Source organism: Drosophila innubila (genome assembly GCF_004354385.1).
Source record: "Drosophila innubila isolate TH190305 chromosome 2L unlocalized genomic scaffold, UK_Dinn_1.0 4_B_2L, whole genome shotgun sequence".
Lineage (NCBI taxonomy): Eukaryota > Metazoa > Arthropoda > Insecta > Diptera > Drosophilidae > Drosophila > Drosophila innubila.
This window is the reverse complement of record NW_022995372.1, coordinates 21,412,441-21,430,184: the sequence shown is the minus strand read 5'-3', so window position 1 is coordinate 21,430,184 and position 17,744 is coordinate 21,412,441. Positions and strand designations below refer to the sequence as shown.

Here is a 17,744-nt window from a genome sequence, read left to right as displayed (position 1 = left end):
ATTTGTTCCACTCTCTTTCTCTCTCTCTCCCTCTCTCTCTTTGTCTCATTAAATGGTTGCCAAATGAAAATTTAATGACAATTGTTGCATTTAAATGTTGCCCCATTTTGATGAGACGCTGCTGGGAGGCCAATGCCGTATCAGGCAACCCTACGGGCAGGGTTGTCTGAGCTGGGAGGGTATACGGAGGGTTCCCGACAAAATCGATGGGATTCCAAATAGACATGTCTGTTGCCGCTTCTTTATGTTCGGCGGGTTCCCGCAACATCAACAAGATGTATTAGCTGCCTTCATTATGAGGCAGTAACTTCACACCCCCTACCTCCCCCCGCATCATCCTTTCCGCAGCTCCCTCCCTGCCTGCAGACGAAAGTGTTGTCCGTTGTCCTGCCACATCAATATTTATATATATATATATATATATATATATATACACTATATGTGTCCCTTTATGTATGTGTGTGTGTCTCTCTGTTTTTGGTGACAATTTCCGCTCGTTCTAAGCGAGCATCGTCCTTGCCAACTGCTGCTCCTTTCCCTCTTTCCCCTCTTCTCCTCCTCTCCTCTCTTTCTCTCTCGTTGTCAGCCAATAAAGCCAAACTAACTTTGTGCTCCCTCTGTCAACCCCTCCAGCCTCACTCCCCTCCTGTCTGTCCTGTTTTTTGCCGTCTCGCAGTTTCACTTTTTGTATGTGGGCGACGCTTTTCCTCGTTTTCCCACTCGAATTTCCAGTGCGTTTGTAGGCGAATCGCAGTCGTTGTCTTATATACCAAATGTCTCTGGTTTCTCCTGTTTGTGTGTGTGTGAATGTGGCACACATATGTGTTTGTGTGTGTGTGTGTCAAAAGCTTAAATATTCCAGATACAACAACTGAACTTTAAGTGTAACACAGCAAAATAAACAAAACTGCGGGCATTCTTTCCTTTTTTTTTCCAATTTAAGTTATTTTTTTGTACATATGTTAATCAGGTCAGTGGCACGCCTCCATTGCTCCACATGTGGCGCCCTCTGGTGTAGTGAATTGGCAAACAGTAATTGCCAGATGTCGAACAAGGTCTAGAGTATTTTGTCAAATTTTTGTTGCAGTTGCAATGTTGTTATTGTAAAGAGTTAAAAAACATGAAAAACTGGAAAGCTAATAGGAGGGAGAGTTCCAAGAGAAACATAGAGAAACGAGAGAGAGAGAGAGAGAAGAGAGAAGCGAAGTCTCCATTGATTCAGTTCTCTCGAGCGAGATATTTGTTTAGGTGATGTGACATAAACACAAACACACGCCAGATACACAAACAATACACACACAGATACACACACACACACAGACACACTCGCATAGATACAGATGGCATTGTCATGTATCTGTCATGGCGAATATCCTTTTATGATTCTAATGCGAATTTCATATCCTGCTGTGAGATCGAATGCTCCTGTTCCAGTTCCTTTCCCTGCGGCTGTTTGTTTTTGCTGGGTTTTTGAATTCCTTTGTCTCGTTTATTGTTGATTTGCTTTCAGCTTATTCGCATTCGCTTGAGATGTCAGTTTTGAGTTCAATTTGAGTTGGTTTTTCATTAAGGATTATTAAAAGATTATGCATGTTCTCCAGGTAAATAAATAATAATAATAATTTTTATTTCCATATTCATATTCATATTTATATTTAACCCACTACTTTAAAATTTTGCTAAATTTAAATAAATTAGTCTTTTAACGGAAAGTAGATACAAATAATATTTAAACGCAGATTTCTTATTTAAAGTTTAAAAATAAGCAAAAGATTTTCGTGTTATTTTTTTAAAACATATTTCATGTGAAGCAAGCAATAAAAATAAAACATATAATCAGTCAAATAAGCTGTGAGCCACTGTATATATTTAAATTTATTTTCTTTAGACATTTTTCGATACTTTTCTTCGACATTAAATGCTTTTCCACCCCAAGCTTCAAATTTGAATGCCACACACCCGCACACAAGTAAAAATGGCAGCACTTCCCTTTCCACTCTCGGGGGTAATAATTATGTATTTATGCAAATTTTCCGGGTGCCGTGTCGAATGTGAAAGCTGCAAAGCGTCGCCTCCATATTGTCGCATCATTTACCATTTACGAAATTGTTTAATTCAATTAAATAATTATATGCATATGTTTTTTCAACGTGCATGACACCCTCACACACACACACACACACACACACTTTAATGGGGTGCATTAAAAAAGTCTCAGTGTACCACCCGCACCACCCAGTGGCAAATTACGAGCAACAATAAACTTTGTCAGGGGGATGGATTTGAAAGGGGGGTTTGAAGAGTTCGAGGGTGTGTGTGTGTGTGTGTGTGTGTGTGTGTGTGTGTGTGTGTGTACAAAAGTCGAAGGAGTGTGCCCACAGCTAATTCATAAGCACAGTCTGTATGTGTGTGTGTGTTTGTATATGTATGCATATGAGTGTATAAAGCGAAACACGAAATTCATTTGCGTAATGCGTGAGCTCAGAGGCGTTGGCGTTGAAAGGCGGGAAGGGGGAAAGGGGGGACTTTATGCGGGTCTGTAGATTTGACAAGCTCATATGGAACTTTATGCACGGATTTTCTCAGCATTTTTATTGAGCAATTTTTAAAGCCATAACCGAAAATTCGATTCCAAATGCAAATCCTTTTATGGAGCGGCACCTTAAGAGAGATTTACCTCGGCGTATTTATGACCCCGTCATGGGGGAAATGAAAGGAAATGTGAAATAGTTGATGTGCCGATTCACACACCATTAGCTCCTCCCTCTCCCTCTCTCTTTTTCTTTACTTACCTTTCCCCATCATTTAAATGCTGTGCGAGAGGCAAGTGAATAATTTCGAATTTTTTTCTTTATTAGATTTTCATATAATTTGGATTTTGATTGAAATTTAAGTTGAACTCACGTTTTGAATGCCTAATGACAAAATCAAGCAAACGATTTTTCAATTTCCCGAGCTCATTTCAACGATTCTTGAATTATTTTTGATACCTTTTTAATGTACTCATTAAACAGCTAGGCAACGTTACCTGAATAACTATGAGTGTATTCATCTATTGATGAGAAATACCTTTCGAATTCTTTAAAAAATTCGATTGAGAGTGTGTTTTGAGTGTAGTAGAACCATTTATAGTTGAACTTTTGATATAAAGTTGTCTATTTCATGGCGTTTATAGAGATGAAATAGTAAAGAAATTTAAATATTAAGATGAAAAATTTTTAAGTAGACTAATAAGTTGGAAAGCTTTTAAAGCTCATACGTTTTCAGGTTGTTTTTTTATTGTTATTATTCACAAAGAATTAACAAGAGTTATTATTATTAATAGATCAAAACTCAACCGTAAAGGGTATTAAATTTGATACAAGATCAATTTCCCGACTTGAATATAAATCTGAAGGACTCTCTATCAAATAGTTCTCTCTTATACTCTGGAGATAATTGATCATTCCCGGAACTCCTCCCACTAACCACAATTGAATGACAAGTTTTCTATTCAATGTACTTATTTCTTAACAATTTATTGCTGCTGCGTCAGGACAAAATGTAATCGATAGCTTTCAACATTTGAGTTGCACTTTTGGGCGATAAAGGAAAACAAATTTCCCGCACAGCAGCTATAAATTCAAGAGAGAAAATATCATATTTCCACGGGGCGCCAAGTGAAACCGCGTTGAGCAAACAATTATTGTCAAATCCCAGGAATTATGCTGATCTCTATGTAATGCAATTTGGCAAATTGTCCAAGACACACAGACAGATACAGAAACGCTAAGACGACAAATGACACGACGAAATAAAGGACAATTTAGGTTGGAAAATGAAAAGAAATTAAATTTTTGTGGAGAACAATGAAGTGAAATAATTGATATGTAAAATAATATATGTTATATGGAATCTCATCGGAGCGAGCGACAAATCTCTAATGATCCGAGGATCCATTGTGATGGACCGTTGTTGATTCCAAGGCATTGTGGAACGTTGGCTCACATGCTGTGCTCTTAATATAATAATCATAATAAATCCTTAATAATTTCTTCAATCTTCAAAAGAAAGCGACGCTGGAGGACGAAGGACGGACGGGCACAGATTGGTATTTAATGGAGGGATCGCAATTGTCAACTGAAATTGGGACCGGGCTTAATGAATTCGAGCTCAACAAAACGGCGGTTGACAAATTTCTTGCCAGCGATCCTTGCTGATCCTCAACGCACACACACACACACACATAGGAAATTTCATTAGGTTGCACAAACAACTTATCCATCAGGTCTTTGCCCCGCTTTGTTTAAGATATTGCGGTTGATTGCACACGATTTGAGTCGAGTCGAGTCGAAAACGAAGACGGAGACGGATTCTGATCCTCAGTGTTAGCCGTAGGCTGTTTGTCGTTCTCCAGGCAAGGAATCCCAGGCACTTTTAGCTAACTTTTCCACGAGTGCTCTCCAGGGGCAACAGTAGCTCTTTTGTCTCCCATTGTCAACTGGATTTAGCGGCGCAGCAAAGAGGAAAATTTGTCAACACATTCGCCTTCGGGTGGCTCTAAATCAATTTCGGGATCTTCTTAGATCTGAGAGCCGCATATGCGCCATATGCCACTGAAATTGTACGAGAATTGCCGTGGGGTATTGGTCTGGATCTAGGTTTTAGTTTGGGTTTCGCTTCTGGTTTTGGGTTCGACCACTTTTTATTGATATTTAATTTATGTTCTATTTATTTCCGAGTTTTTCGCTCTGTTCGCTGCGTTCATTGTTGACGACGACACAAATTACATATTGGCACGCTGATGGTTTTTTAATATGCACACACACCACCTACACTTGACAGGGGGAGGGGGTACGGAGGGAGGCCCAGCTGGCGGTCTTGAAACAATATAAATGAAATTCATTAAATGAATTTATACATTTAATTTATTGGCGCGGCTTTTTATCAAAATTTGATAAAGCGGACAGTGAAGGGCAGCGAAAAATTGATATACACTGACGATCCAGTTGCTATAACGAGACATCTATGGCTTTGACGCTGACGATGACTCGGGCTTGGGCTTCATTGCACAGTCAACGTCGACGTCGACGTCGACGTCGACAGAGGCAGCGACTGCGGCGCTCCCTTTGTACAGACATTAACAGATGCGGTCATGTTGGTTAACAAACATTTTATTGCCAGACCAATTTCGATTTTTAATTAAAGCGTGAAATATTTCTGATGTCATTTAGCAAAGGGCACAGTCCGAAACTTATTAGAGTTATAGAAGCTAACATATTGGTTACGAAATAATAAAGAAATTTGATATAATTACCGTATTCCTTTTTTTTTAAGTGTACGTTTACTTCTGAAGAAGATGTCGAGTTAATCTTTGTGTTAAAACGCACATAATAAATTCATTCATTTTAATACTCCACATTGTTGTTATTTACACAACTGTCAAAAAGACAGAAATATGCTGAATTTTACAACTAAACAAATTATAAAATGATAAGTAAAATTAAAACATAATTCGAAATAATACATTTTCTAATAATTTACTAGAGTTAATCCAATTTAAATATAAGATTCTATTTTGTTTAAATATAACATCCAATCTCTGGAAATAAAATCTTAAATAATTTGAAATTTCTAAGATACCAAATTTAAATTGCAGAAAGCAATTTATATCAGCCCTGAAACTCGTCCTGGTAAGTTTTATAAAAATTGCAAAAATGTATATATACTGAGAGTCAAAAAAATTATAGAAATGGACAATTAAAAAAATATTTAAATAATTTTATTTTTATGGATATAATCCACAATTTTCTTTTCTAAGTCTTCTAATTTTATTGCAGTTCTCCTTATTTTTTTGCTTGAGCACAAATCCAATTAGGACGGAAAATGCATTTATTTGATATTGCCAACTAACTATAAATACATAGCTAAATTACAGCAACAATTACAAAAACAACAACATTTGGAGAACAACCGCAACAATATCGATATCATCGAAAAGGAATGCAAATTAAACGCCTCGGGGCATGCATCTTTAGGGCTTCATATACATGATGAATTAGAGGGAAATGGGGAGGAGAAAAGTGGGGGAACGGGGGTGCTCCATATAAATGCATATGTATATAGTATCGTGTGTATAACTATTTTTCTATGCCTTGAATTTAATTCAATATAAAAAGGAAAAAGCGAATTAAAAAATACAATGGGAAATGGGAAAAGCAGAAAAAAAACAAAAGCATCGATACAAATGCGATTAAATTACAAGCCTCAACAGTATTTATTGTTCTTGCCAGTGCAGACAGAGACAGGCATAAAGAGAGAGAGAGAGAGAAAGAGAGATATATTCATGCAAATTTTAACAAAGTCTGCAAAAAGCTTAAATAGGAAAATTAAAAATCGATAACATTAAATTGAGCTATCGATGTGGGCGTGGTTTGGTGTTATACTACAGTGCAATTTTTATTTTGTACTATTTACTTATTCTTCTTCTTCTTCGCTGTGCAAATAATACCAAAAGGAAAGCAAAAAGTAAGAACTTAAGCGTATTAAATTGGATTTGACGTCAAAGCTGCAAATAAACATGGAACAAATGCGTTAAGTATTAGTATCTGTGTGTGAGTGTATAAATACATATATATGGGTGTGTGTGTATGTGTAATACATCTAACATTACATGTAAGCATTATTCTATATATACATATGCATGAGCTGAATTTGCAAATTTATTACACATTTCAATTCGTTATACAAAATTATGCAAAAACTTTAAATGAATAGATTTGGTTTGTCGATATGTTTCCCTCCTTATTTCATATTCCCCCTCCATTGTGGGGTCACCCCCTACAGAGGGATAGCTGCCATCAATTTGACTGTTGACATTAGCCAAGATGGAACAAATGGAAATGCATTAAAAATTGATTTACGATACTATTTACGATCATAAATTTGTAGCTATTTAGCGGTTGCACACAGGAAAAAAACCCAACAAATTGTCAACACAAACAAAACAACAGGCGCTCCTCAATAACAACAATAACGACGACAGAAAGACAACAAAAAAACTGAAATATTACACTCGAATATTAAAAAAAAATGAAGAAATGAATCGAAGCGAAACGGAAACAGCACAAGAACAAAAAAAAGAACAAAACGAAAAAGAATAGAATGAAAATAAAACATAAAAATAGAATTGACGATGCGTTGACAGTTGAAGGTACTTAAGCAGGGGCATCTGCTGAGGGAGAGGGAGGAAGAGGAAGAGGGAGCGATATCTCGCCCGCAGGATACGTGCCTCATATCCAAGACACATTAATATTTGTACAACAATAAAAATAATGAAATTCCTATTAATGCAGCAGATATAATTCATAAATCGAAAATGTCATAGATACTGCTTAAATTTGCAAAACTTCATCTACCAAAACTGTAAATAAAATGGATTCGATTTGATTTCAAATAAAGAAATATTTCAAGATGTAAATATCATGTAAATTTCAGAACGTTATTTTGCAATCATTTTCACTATATTTCTTTACTTATTAATTAAATCAGTCAAAACAAATAAAGTTATTATTAAAAGGACTAGCTATTGAAATTACTTGGAATCTATTTAATAGTTCGAAGCTTTAAAGTTTGTATTACTTGAGTTTTATATTCATAGCACATTTATGACTAACTTTTAATCTATTGATTGAAGTAAATCGTTCTATAAAGTTTCTGATGAAATAGAAAACGCCAACTTAGCCTGAGGGTTCGAAAAGCACTTTTATTGTAAAACCGAAACAAACAAAAGAATTTTTTGAATCAAAAGCAATAAATTTGATGACATTTATTGGTTTTTGCTGGCTGACAACGAAAACAACAACAACAACAATAAGGAGAAAGAGAACATTGCATCATTTAGAAGCGGCCTTATGATAGTTGACTCCTTCATCAGATCTGGGGGATGAGCAGTATCTGTGTGTCTAGCTCTGTGTTCGGGTTTCAGTCTCGTGCGGGTGTCGTTTTCGGGCTCAATGGCACATTTTTGAGAGGCACTTGAACGGGCTTCCGTTGGGTCGGGCCTCGTCATTAGCCAAGAGAGAGAGAGAGAGAGAGAGAAAGAAAGGCGGCGACAAAGCGGGCTGTGACATACGGCATGTGGCAAGCGACGCGTGCTATCGTTCAGCCACCCCTCCCTCGCAGAAGCACATAGAAGTGCACCCAAAAGCCAAATAGTTCCGTTTGACAGTTGCAGGGAACACTCTCGCTAATAACAATAACAATAAACCGGACATGCAGGACAATGCAGGACAATCGTCAACGGTCAATGGTCAATGGTCAATAGTGTCTAGGTGGAGAGACCTTGAGAGAGCCGAGAAACCCCTTAAAACGGGGGATGGCACTGCACAAAGGTCAGCAGTTTAAATTGTGTCATGTTCGCATTTCTGACATCTCTTTCGCCTTTTCAGTTCCCCTTCCTTCCGGTCAGCATCCGCATTCAAAAATTGAAATATTACACATTTTATTTGAAAGCATCAGCAATAACTGTGAAATGCAGACAATAACCTTTGGCAACCTTTTGCCACACTGACAGATGACTCGAATGACCCGCCACAGGACATTAGCTGCCGCCCATCGGCATCCTGGCAAAATTTCACAATTTTACAATTCCAATGCCAAGAATTCTCGCCCAGCCCAACTTTAACTAATGTGCTGATTCTGAGTGGGATCTGTCACATCCGATATCAATAACTGCCCTAATGACATCACTTCCACACTCGCAATGACTCTCCCATCTCCATTCCCATCTCATCTTTGGCCATTAAAGCGAAATGAGAATTACATTTTTCAATTATTTCAAAAAGTTCATAAAATGAACATTTCTAATGGAAAATTTATTTCCAGGCAGTAATAAATAACAAAACGGCATTCGCAGGCAATAAGGGAAAATAATAAATATAAATACAATTTTGCGATTATATAATCTTTAAGTAAACTGAGTAACTAAGTAACTGTAAATATTTTAAAATATAAAAGATTCTTAAACAATTTTTTATTTTATTGCAAATCTTTATTCAGATTTAAAGTAATAAGTAATATGTGATACCTAAAAACTTTAATTAAATGTCATTATACAAATTTTAATAAAATTTCACAAAATTTTTTTTTTGATAAAATAATAAAAAATAATAAATAATGATAATGATAATATCTAAAAAAAAAATAAATTCTTATATACCATACGCAAAAAAAATTTATTGCATAGAAATTTTATAATTCAAAAGAATACAATTTGATAGTTATTAATTGATATGTATTAAAATAAAACACATCATTAAAAAACAAAGTTTTAATAAACTACATTTATTATATATTTTCATTTTATTTCACTTCAATTTAGATATAAATAATTAGATATACACGTATTGAAAGCTGATTCGAACTGGTCATGACTTTATTGACTTAATCTTATATGGTTAATAATTGAAACATTTCAGCAGCTCCTCCTTTTTTTCCAAAAGGAAAAACAATTTATTAGGTCGATTAAATTGAAAAGCATTTCATATTTTAGCCAATTAGGAGAACGAACAGACACAATGATCATTGGAGCAGCCAACGGGCGGCACTAATTGGCAGGCATTTAACACTTTCCTCTCGCCCTTCCTCGTTTGCCTTGTTGCATCGTGGAAATTGGAGGCACTTTGCTTAATCGTTGAATGCCATATGATGCCAGCTGTGCTACTGGGCCATGGAGATCATCATCATCAACATGAGGAGCGATCATAAAGCTGGGCAAAGGGGTAGGCATCGGGGGAAAATGTTGTTCTCCCCACGCGTCAGCCAATGCCTGATGATTAATTGCCCTGGAAATGTTTTGTTTTCATAAACAATTTTTTAATAGGCTCGTGCATGTCTTTAGCTCTGGTTCGGGATAGGGATCGGGATGGAATGGAGATGGAGATCGGGGTCGGGGTTGAGGTCGGGAGCTTGGGGTTCACAACGGTGTATGTGGGAGGGGTCAAAGAGTTAAATCGTTTCGAGTGTATCTATTCGGTTGTTGGACTTAATGTGAATGACTCCGTTGACTCTTTAGTTGTTGATGTGAAAGATGCTTTCATGTTTGGAATTTAAAAAGAGTTGATAAATCAAAATGTTTTGGGATAACATTAGGACGCCCCCGGGTCCAATTCAAGTGCCTGACAAATGTGCATTGTTTGAGGGCAAAATAAAAGGTGTTAATTGCCCAGCAATACAATCGGAAGATTCTAACCAGAATTCAGATACTCCAGACACATTTGATATTCATAATTCTCCGATCAGTCTGAATTGAATAGAGAGAGTAAGAGAATCAGCTCAGGGCGGAGTTCTAAAAATAAATAAAATAAATATAACAGACAGCAGCATGAAAAACATTTGAAGCGATGCAGAGAGGGATCGGATGGGGAAGGGGGGTGGGGGGCATCAGGGGGAAGTGACAGTGACACTGAAGTGGCGCGTGGCATGAAAATAAAATTTATGAAATTTTCTGCTGCTCGACACATTTTCACATATTTTCAATTAGAAATAAAAAATGCTTTCAACAGGTGACAAAACAATTTTACGGCCGAGATCCATGGAAACCGCACGAATGCCGTTTAAGTGGATTACGTACGACGCAAACTAAAACGTTTATATAGTATCTACAAGATACAGATGCATTCATACTCGCATGTATGCATGTAGAGATACATCATTTGATGGCTTTTAAATTGCTGCTCCTAAAAAGCAGTCCATGGATTCTGCTCGTAAATCTTTGGCTTTGCCGAGCTGTTCAAATATTGTTGACCATAAAAAACTAAGAGCCCAAATGGAACAGGTAGGATCTATCTTTAGCTCTTGGTTTGCACAGCGGTTGCATTTGGCCCAAGGACAGCCAAACACTTATCCTCAGAGCACAGCGATCAGCGTTATGAATATGAAACAATTATATATTTATGAACCTCATAACGATGCGATTTATGAGGTCATCGGCTATTGTGTCTGCTCTTGTCCTAGCAGGACATTGCTTTTGTTTTCCTGTCTCAAAGTGCGCCTGTCTCTAAGTAATATCAATAGCAATTCTTACTTGTGCTCTGGCTAATGTCCAAGGGACAAGAACCTGTTTTTCAGGCAACTGCAACAGACAGCTGTGTGGCAAGCAGAGGTCAGAGTTGACAACTGTGGCAGATACTTAGCACTGAAAACAATATATTAATTTATTATTTTCAAGTAAAAGAATTGGTAGTAAACTAAATACATCCAATTAATTCTCCAATATAAAATTTACAATATATAACTATATAATATGTGAGAATATGATTTATTTAACAAGTGCATTATTTTATTAAATTATCTCTATTTACAATACTTTTCAGATATAATATTAATACAAGTAAATTCAAGGAAGATATGTACTGATAAATTATTCAAACTTTTTTTAATTTTTGTTTTATTTAAATTTTTATCATATTTATTCTAAAGGGTATCAAACTATCCCTGCTTCAACTGTCAATTTAAGTTGCTCTGTTTAATGTCGGAGCTCAGGAATAAAATCATTCGATTTCTAACATTTCAGTAGTCAAAGTCTTGGTAGGAGAATAAATCAAAATAATTTTTTAAGAAGTATAAATTTTCAAAAATAAAATTTCCTTTTGGCTGAAATAAAACAAAGTCGTAATGGAGTACGGTAATACGGGTGGTGCGGAATTCAACTGGAACTATAGCATGGGCGGCAATGGAGGTGGCGGTGGTGGTGACCAGAGCATGCCCATCTATCCACAGGTGAGTCCACAGAATAAACATTGATACTAAATCTTAAACGCAACATTCTTTATAATCAGATGGGTCAGATGGGCCAGATGGGCCAGATGGATGCGGGCTATGGTGGCGGACAACAGTGGCTGCACTCGAATCAGGGCAATGCCCAAAATTATCAACCGTCGATGCCCCAAGGTCAGGCCTCGCCCAGTCCCTTTGATGGCTACAACCAGTCAATGATGCGCTACACAAATCTACCGAAAACGGAGGGGTAATTTCACCACTAACTCTAAAGAACATCTATATCATATTCTATGATTTACAGTGGCTCAATGGGTCAACAGCAGGAAGGTCAATCGATGGGCATGAATGCCATGGGCAACAACTATGGCGGCTATTCCGGTTCCATGTCGCGCAATGGTGAGATTATGAGTATTACTTTGTCTATATTTAATATCCATTTTTTACAGGTCTTGGCAACCCTGGCGCTGGCATGGGACAGGGTGCCAATAGCGGCTATGGCGGCAACTGGTAATCGATTGTCAGCCTCTTTTTCCTTCCCGTTTACCAGTTAAAGTTTTACGAAATCTCTATATATAGTCTCCATGGAACCCAAATATTTTTAATAAATAACAGCTCCTAAAATGGCAATTGCAGGGTTGATATTTTCTGCACGTGATCGTGATCGGAATCGTAATCGATATTCAAATGCTGCCCTGCTCTTAATCGGGGTCAGGCGACAGTAATTAACCTACGATTTGGCGGGTATTGTGACCCCTGTCAACGAGGATTACGGTCAGAAGGTGAGGGGATGTGCGGGGTATGCAGGCGCATAAATTACATAAGCAATGCATTTGTATGTATAAATTATGATGATTCTATTAGTTAGCATGTCATTTGGCTGCACTGCCATAAATTACAGCGTTGCAACAACTGCAGTTGCCACCGCCAATGGCGTTGGTATTGGCGGGGGTGGAGGTGGAGGTAGGGGCAGGGCCCTTCGCTATGTACGTACACGTGTACTCTGCATCGCTCCACATCCGCCTCGATGGAGTATTTTTTTTTCTTTCTAGGAGAATTTTTTATTAATAAATTTCCATAGTGTGTCTCTGGAGCGCGCGTGTGTAATGATCTGTCGCTCTGGATCATGGTTGTGGATTAATGGTAAACCGAACGCATTTTTCATCGAATATTCGACTGCATTTTGTTGCTTGGCTTTTCGTTTTTTTAGAACTCTTGTTCAAATTTATGTCGTCCGCCATTTGCCATGCGCCGTGTGTCGAGTTCACTCAACTATCTGTCGGTTGCTCCAGTTATGAGACCATTTCGTTGTGCTCCAAATATCTTTGGGAACAGACCTCCCTCATTTCCCCTCTCCCTCTCTGTTGGTTCAGATGGTTCCGCAAAACGTGCCTCACACCCCGTGACACCCCATCGCATTAATGCAAGGCACGTTCTTGGCAATTACATCGGTCAGATATGCAGAAGAATAGAGCGACTTACACTACACTTCTTACTTTATACTTGTAATACCCTATTGGAATACCCTATCGGAGAACATAGCCGAAATATCAGAGAATTTGCTAAATTAGAATATATAAATTTATATCTTCATAAGTATAATCTGTTTTTATAAATTTAAATATTATGAATTGAGGTAAATAGATTTATTGTAGAATTTGCATACACCATATGTGGTGAATATTAAGATATTGATTTAATGAAATATTTAGCTATCTAAGTTAAAAAGATTGTACCATTAGAATTGTTAAAATTCAGAAATATTAAATTAAAATAAGCTGCAATAGAGAATTTGCATTTACGGTTTAAGCCTAATAACTGAAATTGGAAATATTTTTATAAAGCTTATAAAATTTTTCATAGTGAATCATAGAGCATACAAATTCGTATACACTTAGCTATTTTGTTAATGTCTTTTAACCCAAGTTTCCCGGCTAGAGCTTTACAGAGGGGCAGGGGGAAAATCGTTGATTGTGTTGTTGGGTTCGTGTTGCCCTTTCACGTTGTAGTACTTGAAATTTCTTGGTGTTGTTTTAATTTGTGTTTTTATTTATTTTTTTGGACTGTTTCTCAGCTTATGGTTATGTGATTGTTCGTGTGTGTGTTTCTCTTAACGAATTTGTTTTCTATGCACTTATTTAATTGTGTTTTTATTTTTATTTTATATTTATTAGGTGCTCTTCCCAGGTTGTTTTTTTTTTTTTTTGCCTTTCAAAGTGCCACATTTAAGGTAAAAATGTATTTTTAATTTATTTTGTAGTCGCCTTTTGTCGCTTTATCGAGCTCATCGGGTTCGGGTTCAGAGTCGGCATCGGCGATAAGCACGCACCACATTTCTGTTTTTCTGGTGGTTTTCAGTGGTTTTTTGGCTTTTGAATTTTAATTGAGTTTTTATATTATTCAACTATAGTTTTGTTCAGCTGCCTCCAATGCGGCTACTTTTAATGCCGTGTAATGAAGTCTGTTTTATGTGGCGGTACATTAACATTTTTGTGACACTGTAAGTGTTAGTTTGAAGTAAACTGACCGTTAAACTACGAATACTTTGAGTACTATAATAGATCTTAAGACTCCCCTGATTTTAGGTTAGGTTTAGGTTGATTTTATCAATCTCTTGAATAAATGTATATATCTGAATATCTGTAAAATCATTACACTTGACTGATTTAATTGGGTTTCCTGATTTTGGTGGCAAAAACGTCGGTTGTCCATAAAATCAACACTTTGGTTAGCAAAACAAACAGTCGACAACAACTAGTTATACACCTGGCCAACATCAATGATAACAGTTCACCACAGCGATGTTGTATGCTGCATAGATATAGTGTTGAAATGGGCGTGGCTCCCTCAACACCCACACACAACGAGAATGCCAACTAACGGCAAAAAATGTGCTGAATTTGTAAAACATTTTTGTTAAAAACCGCAAAAATCAATTGACAATTGAAGCACCACTTGATAGTGTGCGCATGTGTGTGTTTGTGTGTGTGGTGATGAATGTGCGTGTATAGGTGTGTTTGAAATAAATATGCAACAATTTTTAGTGACTTTTTTATTGCACGTAATTGGATCACAAAAAATACGATATGCTGACAATTGAATGTCAGTTGGACAATATACCCTGTATAAATTTTTATAAAAAGGCTATGTCAAAGTGCGTCATAATACAGTAAAAGAAACAGTTAAATTCCATCATTTTAAATGAAAAAGTATAATTCTTTGGTTACTGTGAAAATTTTAAAATTGCTGACAACTCTGGCGAATTGACAACTCTATTCGTGGCACTCCCGTCGCGTCGGACACTGCATTTATCATTCGGCCGAAGGGCGATTCCCGTCTAATCCCGTTGATAACAGCGGGTGGTTCCCCGTTGGCCAGCGATTAACCAGCGACTCACAACCGAGTGGTGTCATTTTAAAGTTGCCATTAACACGCTATTGTTTGGCTTTTATGGCCCAGTCGTAGTCGCAGTCCACATCCCAATCCCAATGCCTATCCCAACCCCAATCCCAATCCCTGACCGATCCAATTTCTTAGCGCCTGATTGATATGTCCGGTGGCTATTCCGAAATTAGACCCAACGGTGCATGGGTCAAGGGTCAGAGGGATGGAAGCTTACACACAAATGATGGTGGTCAGTGCGTGGGTAAATCTTAGTTTTATATGTAGTGTTCGTTGTATTGTTTCACTGCGAAGTTATTGAAATTAAAACCTGGAATGGGTTGAGCAATTCTTCTGTATTTTTAACTGATTGGTTTTCATCTTCGTAAGTCTTTGCAAATGCTAATTCCTCCCCATTTCTTTTTGTTTTACTGTTCAGTGTGTAGCTAATTTTTTTCACCTTTATGTAGCTTTAGTCCTAGGAAACGACTTTCTTTATATGATATATTTTTTTGAAAATTTTAAATATTTATTAAGGATTTTTTTTATTTTAAATCGGTCACTGAAAGTATAACCAATCTTAACTCAGCAATTCCATATAATACAATAAAAATTGATTAAACCACCCTCAGCATTACCTCTAATGGCAACTGTAATCTATTGGAAAATAGAAATTAAAAGCAACATTCTTTCGAGATCCATAAAATGCATTTCGGCAACGCGAATTCGTAGAAAATAATCAAGAAATATTTTCAATCATTTGTAACCATTCACATACACATTCGGATGGGGTAAGAAGAGCATCAATTTTATTTGTATTTTATCTAACGTATTGTTTTATGCTTTCCCAAAAAGGGAGCAAAAATCTAACGAAAAGGGAGCGATAGAGAGAAAAAGGGAGCAATGCCAACAATTGCGCTAATTTCGAAATAAAATTTTTAATCTCAACCATCGGACAATGCGAATTGCAATCCCCCTACACATGGTTCCACCCACATGAAACTGTCTGTCTTGACGTGTCAACCCTGTCTGCGGGTCAGTGGACAGGGGTCAGGGGTCAGCTGACCATTGGTCTTCAGTCAATCCCCTCCCCCTTCCACATAGCACAACAAAAGAGAAATGTCAAAATTAACGAACGATTTTGGCGATTTAACGCTCAAAAATTCGAATGTAAGATGAAATGTGAAGCTATATTTAAGTGATTGTGAGTGTGTGTGTGTGTGTGTATGAGTTTGTGTGTATTTTGGAGAAAGGCAAGTCCGAGGTCGAGTCGTAAGCGGATTTGGAACGCCCACAACAATTTGTAACGGGCAGACAATGCGTGTGTGTGTGTGTGTGTGTAGTGTGTTTTGTGTGATTGTGTGTGCGTGTGTGTGTGTGTTTTAGGTGCCCTGGTCGAGGGACTAACTGTAACAGCAGCAGCAGGCGGTCAACGCGAAGGGTTCAAACTCTCAATTCATGTTCCCATTTCCAGGTTCGACACGCGCCACTTTTCGAGCCTTTTTCCGAGTTATTCGCATTGTATGCCACTTTTATTGACGCCCAAATCCTAGACAAAGTCACCAGTAGCCAGCCGGTCAGTCTGTCAGTCTGTCCCTCTGTCAGTCCAGTCGAGTCGACTCCCGTCCAGTCAGCAAGGTGTTGCCTTTGTTGCCAATTCATTAGTTGAATCCGGGAGAGCACCTACGCCCTGATAGAGGGAGTCTGGACATATGAAAGGATAAAGTAAGCGCCAGAAGGGAAAGGGGAAGAGGGAACAGAAGTTTTGTCACGCGTCCGACACGTTCGTCAAATGGATGTTTCCATTTTTGGAACAATTGGTTATTGTGTCGGTTTTACAGTCTGCAACAACTGTGAATTGCTTTAATTACTCTTGATTGAGTTTTATTTTGGCTAAGACCATTTCTCATAGCCACAGGGGCACTCACTGCCACTGATTTTGACTGGTTTTGAATGGGAACGCATTTCGTTGGCAATAAAAATTCAATAGGGCCTAAAGGCACTACACTATCGACAGTGATTCTTGAATTAAAAACAATTCTTTAAACTATTGTAAGTCTTAACTATTGAAAAATAAATTTGAAAATATTTCCATATTTTAACTGTATGGGTATTCATTGAATAAGGTTATTGATTAATATCTTCAGTGGTTCTTGCATAAAAAACAATTGTTTATAACTATTGTTAATCTTAACTGTTGTAAAACAAATTTAAAAATATTTTCAAGTCTTAATTTTACGGGTATTCATTAATAAAGGCTAATACAAATAAACACACCTTAAAAAAATTATAAACGTGAAATGTTTGCAACAAGGAAAATAATTGTAGTATTTTTATATTTTTAATATAAATAAGATATTGAACTTTAAAAGCATTACACTTAAATTACTTCCAACTTGAATACACATGTATTACTAAATCTCACAAATAGCATTGCGAATATATGTATGTGTGTACTCGATTTGCAAACCCGCCACAAAATGTGAATACTCGATAACTGCTGATGGGGCTTTTGGCAACCCTTTTGGGTCGTAAAGCAGAAAAGTGCATAAAGACGTCAAGCAAACTCATAAACAGAAAATAAAATCGAATCGAAAAATATCCTC

General features: G+C 37.1%; 1 protein-coding gene across 2 annotated transcripts; it reads left to right on the top strand.

Moving 5' to 3' along the window:
• The first annotated feature begins 11,573 nt into the window (after positions 1-11,573).
• On the top strand, positions 11,574-12,387 carry LOC117780704 (glycine-rich cell wall structural protein 2). 2 transcript variants are annotated; one of them, XM_034617334.1, is made up of 4 exons: positions 11,574-11,760; positions 11,829-12,007; positions 12,062-12,156; positions 12,207-12,387. In XM_034617334.1, exons 1-4 carry the CDS (start codon positions 11,656-11,658, stop codon positions 12,269-12,271), a joined length of 444 nt encoding a protein of 147 aa, XP_034473225.1. In that variant the 5' UTR covers positions 11,574-11,655; the 3' UTR covers positions 12,272-12,387. The 2 variants fall into 2 exon arrangements, with proteins under 2 accessions (XP_034473225.1, XP_034473224.1); XM_034617333.1 differs by having other exon boundaries at positions 11,575-11,760; positions 11,820-12,007.
• Positions 12,388-17,744: the final 5,357 nt, after the last annotated feature.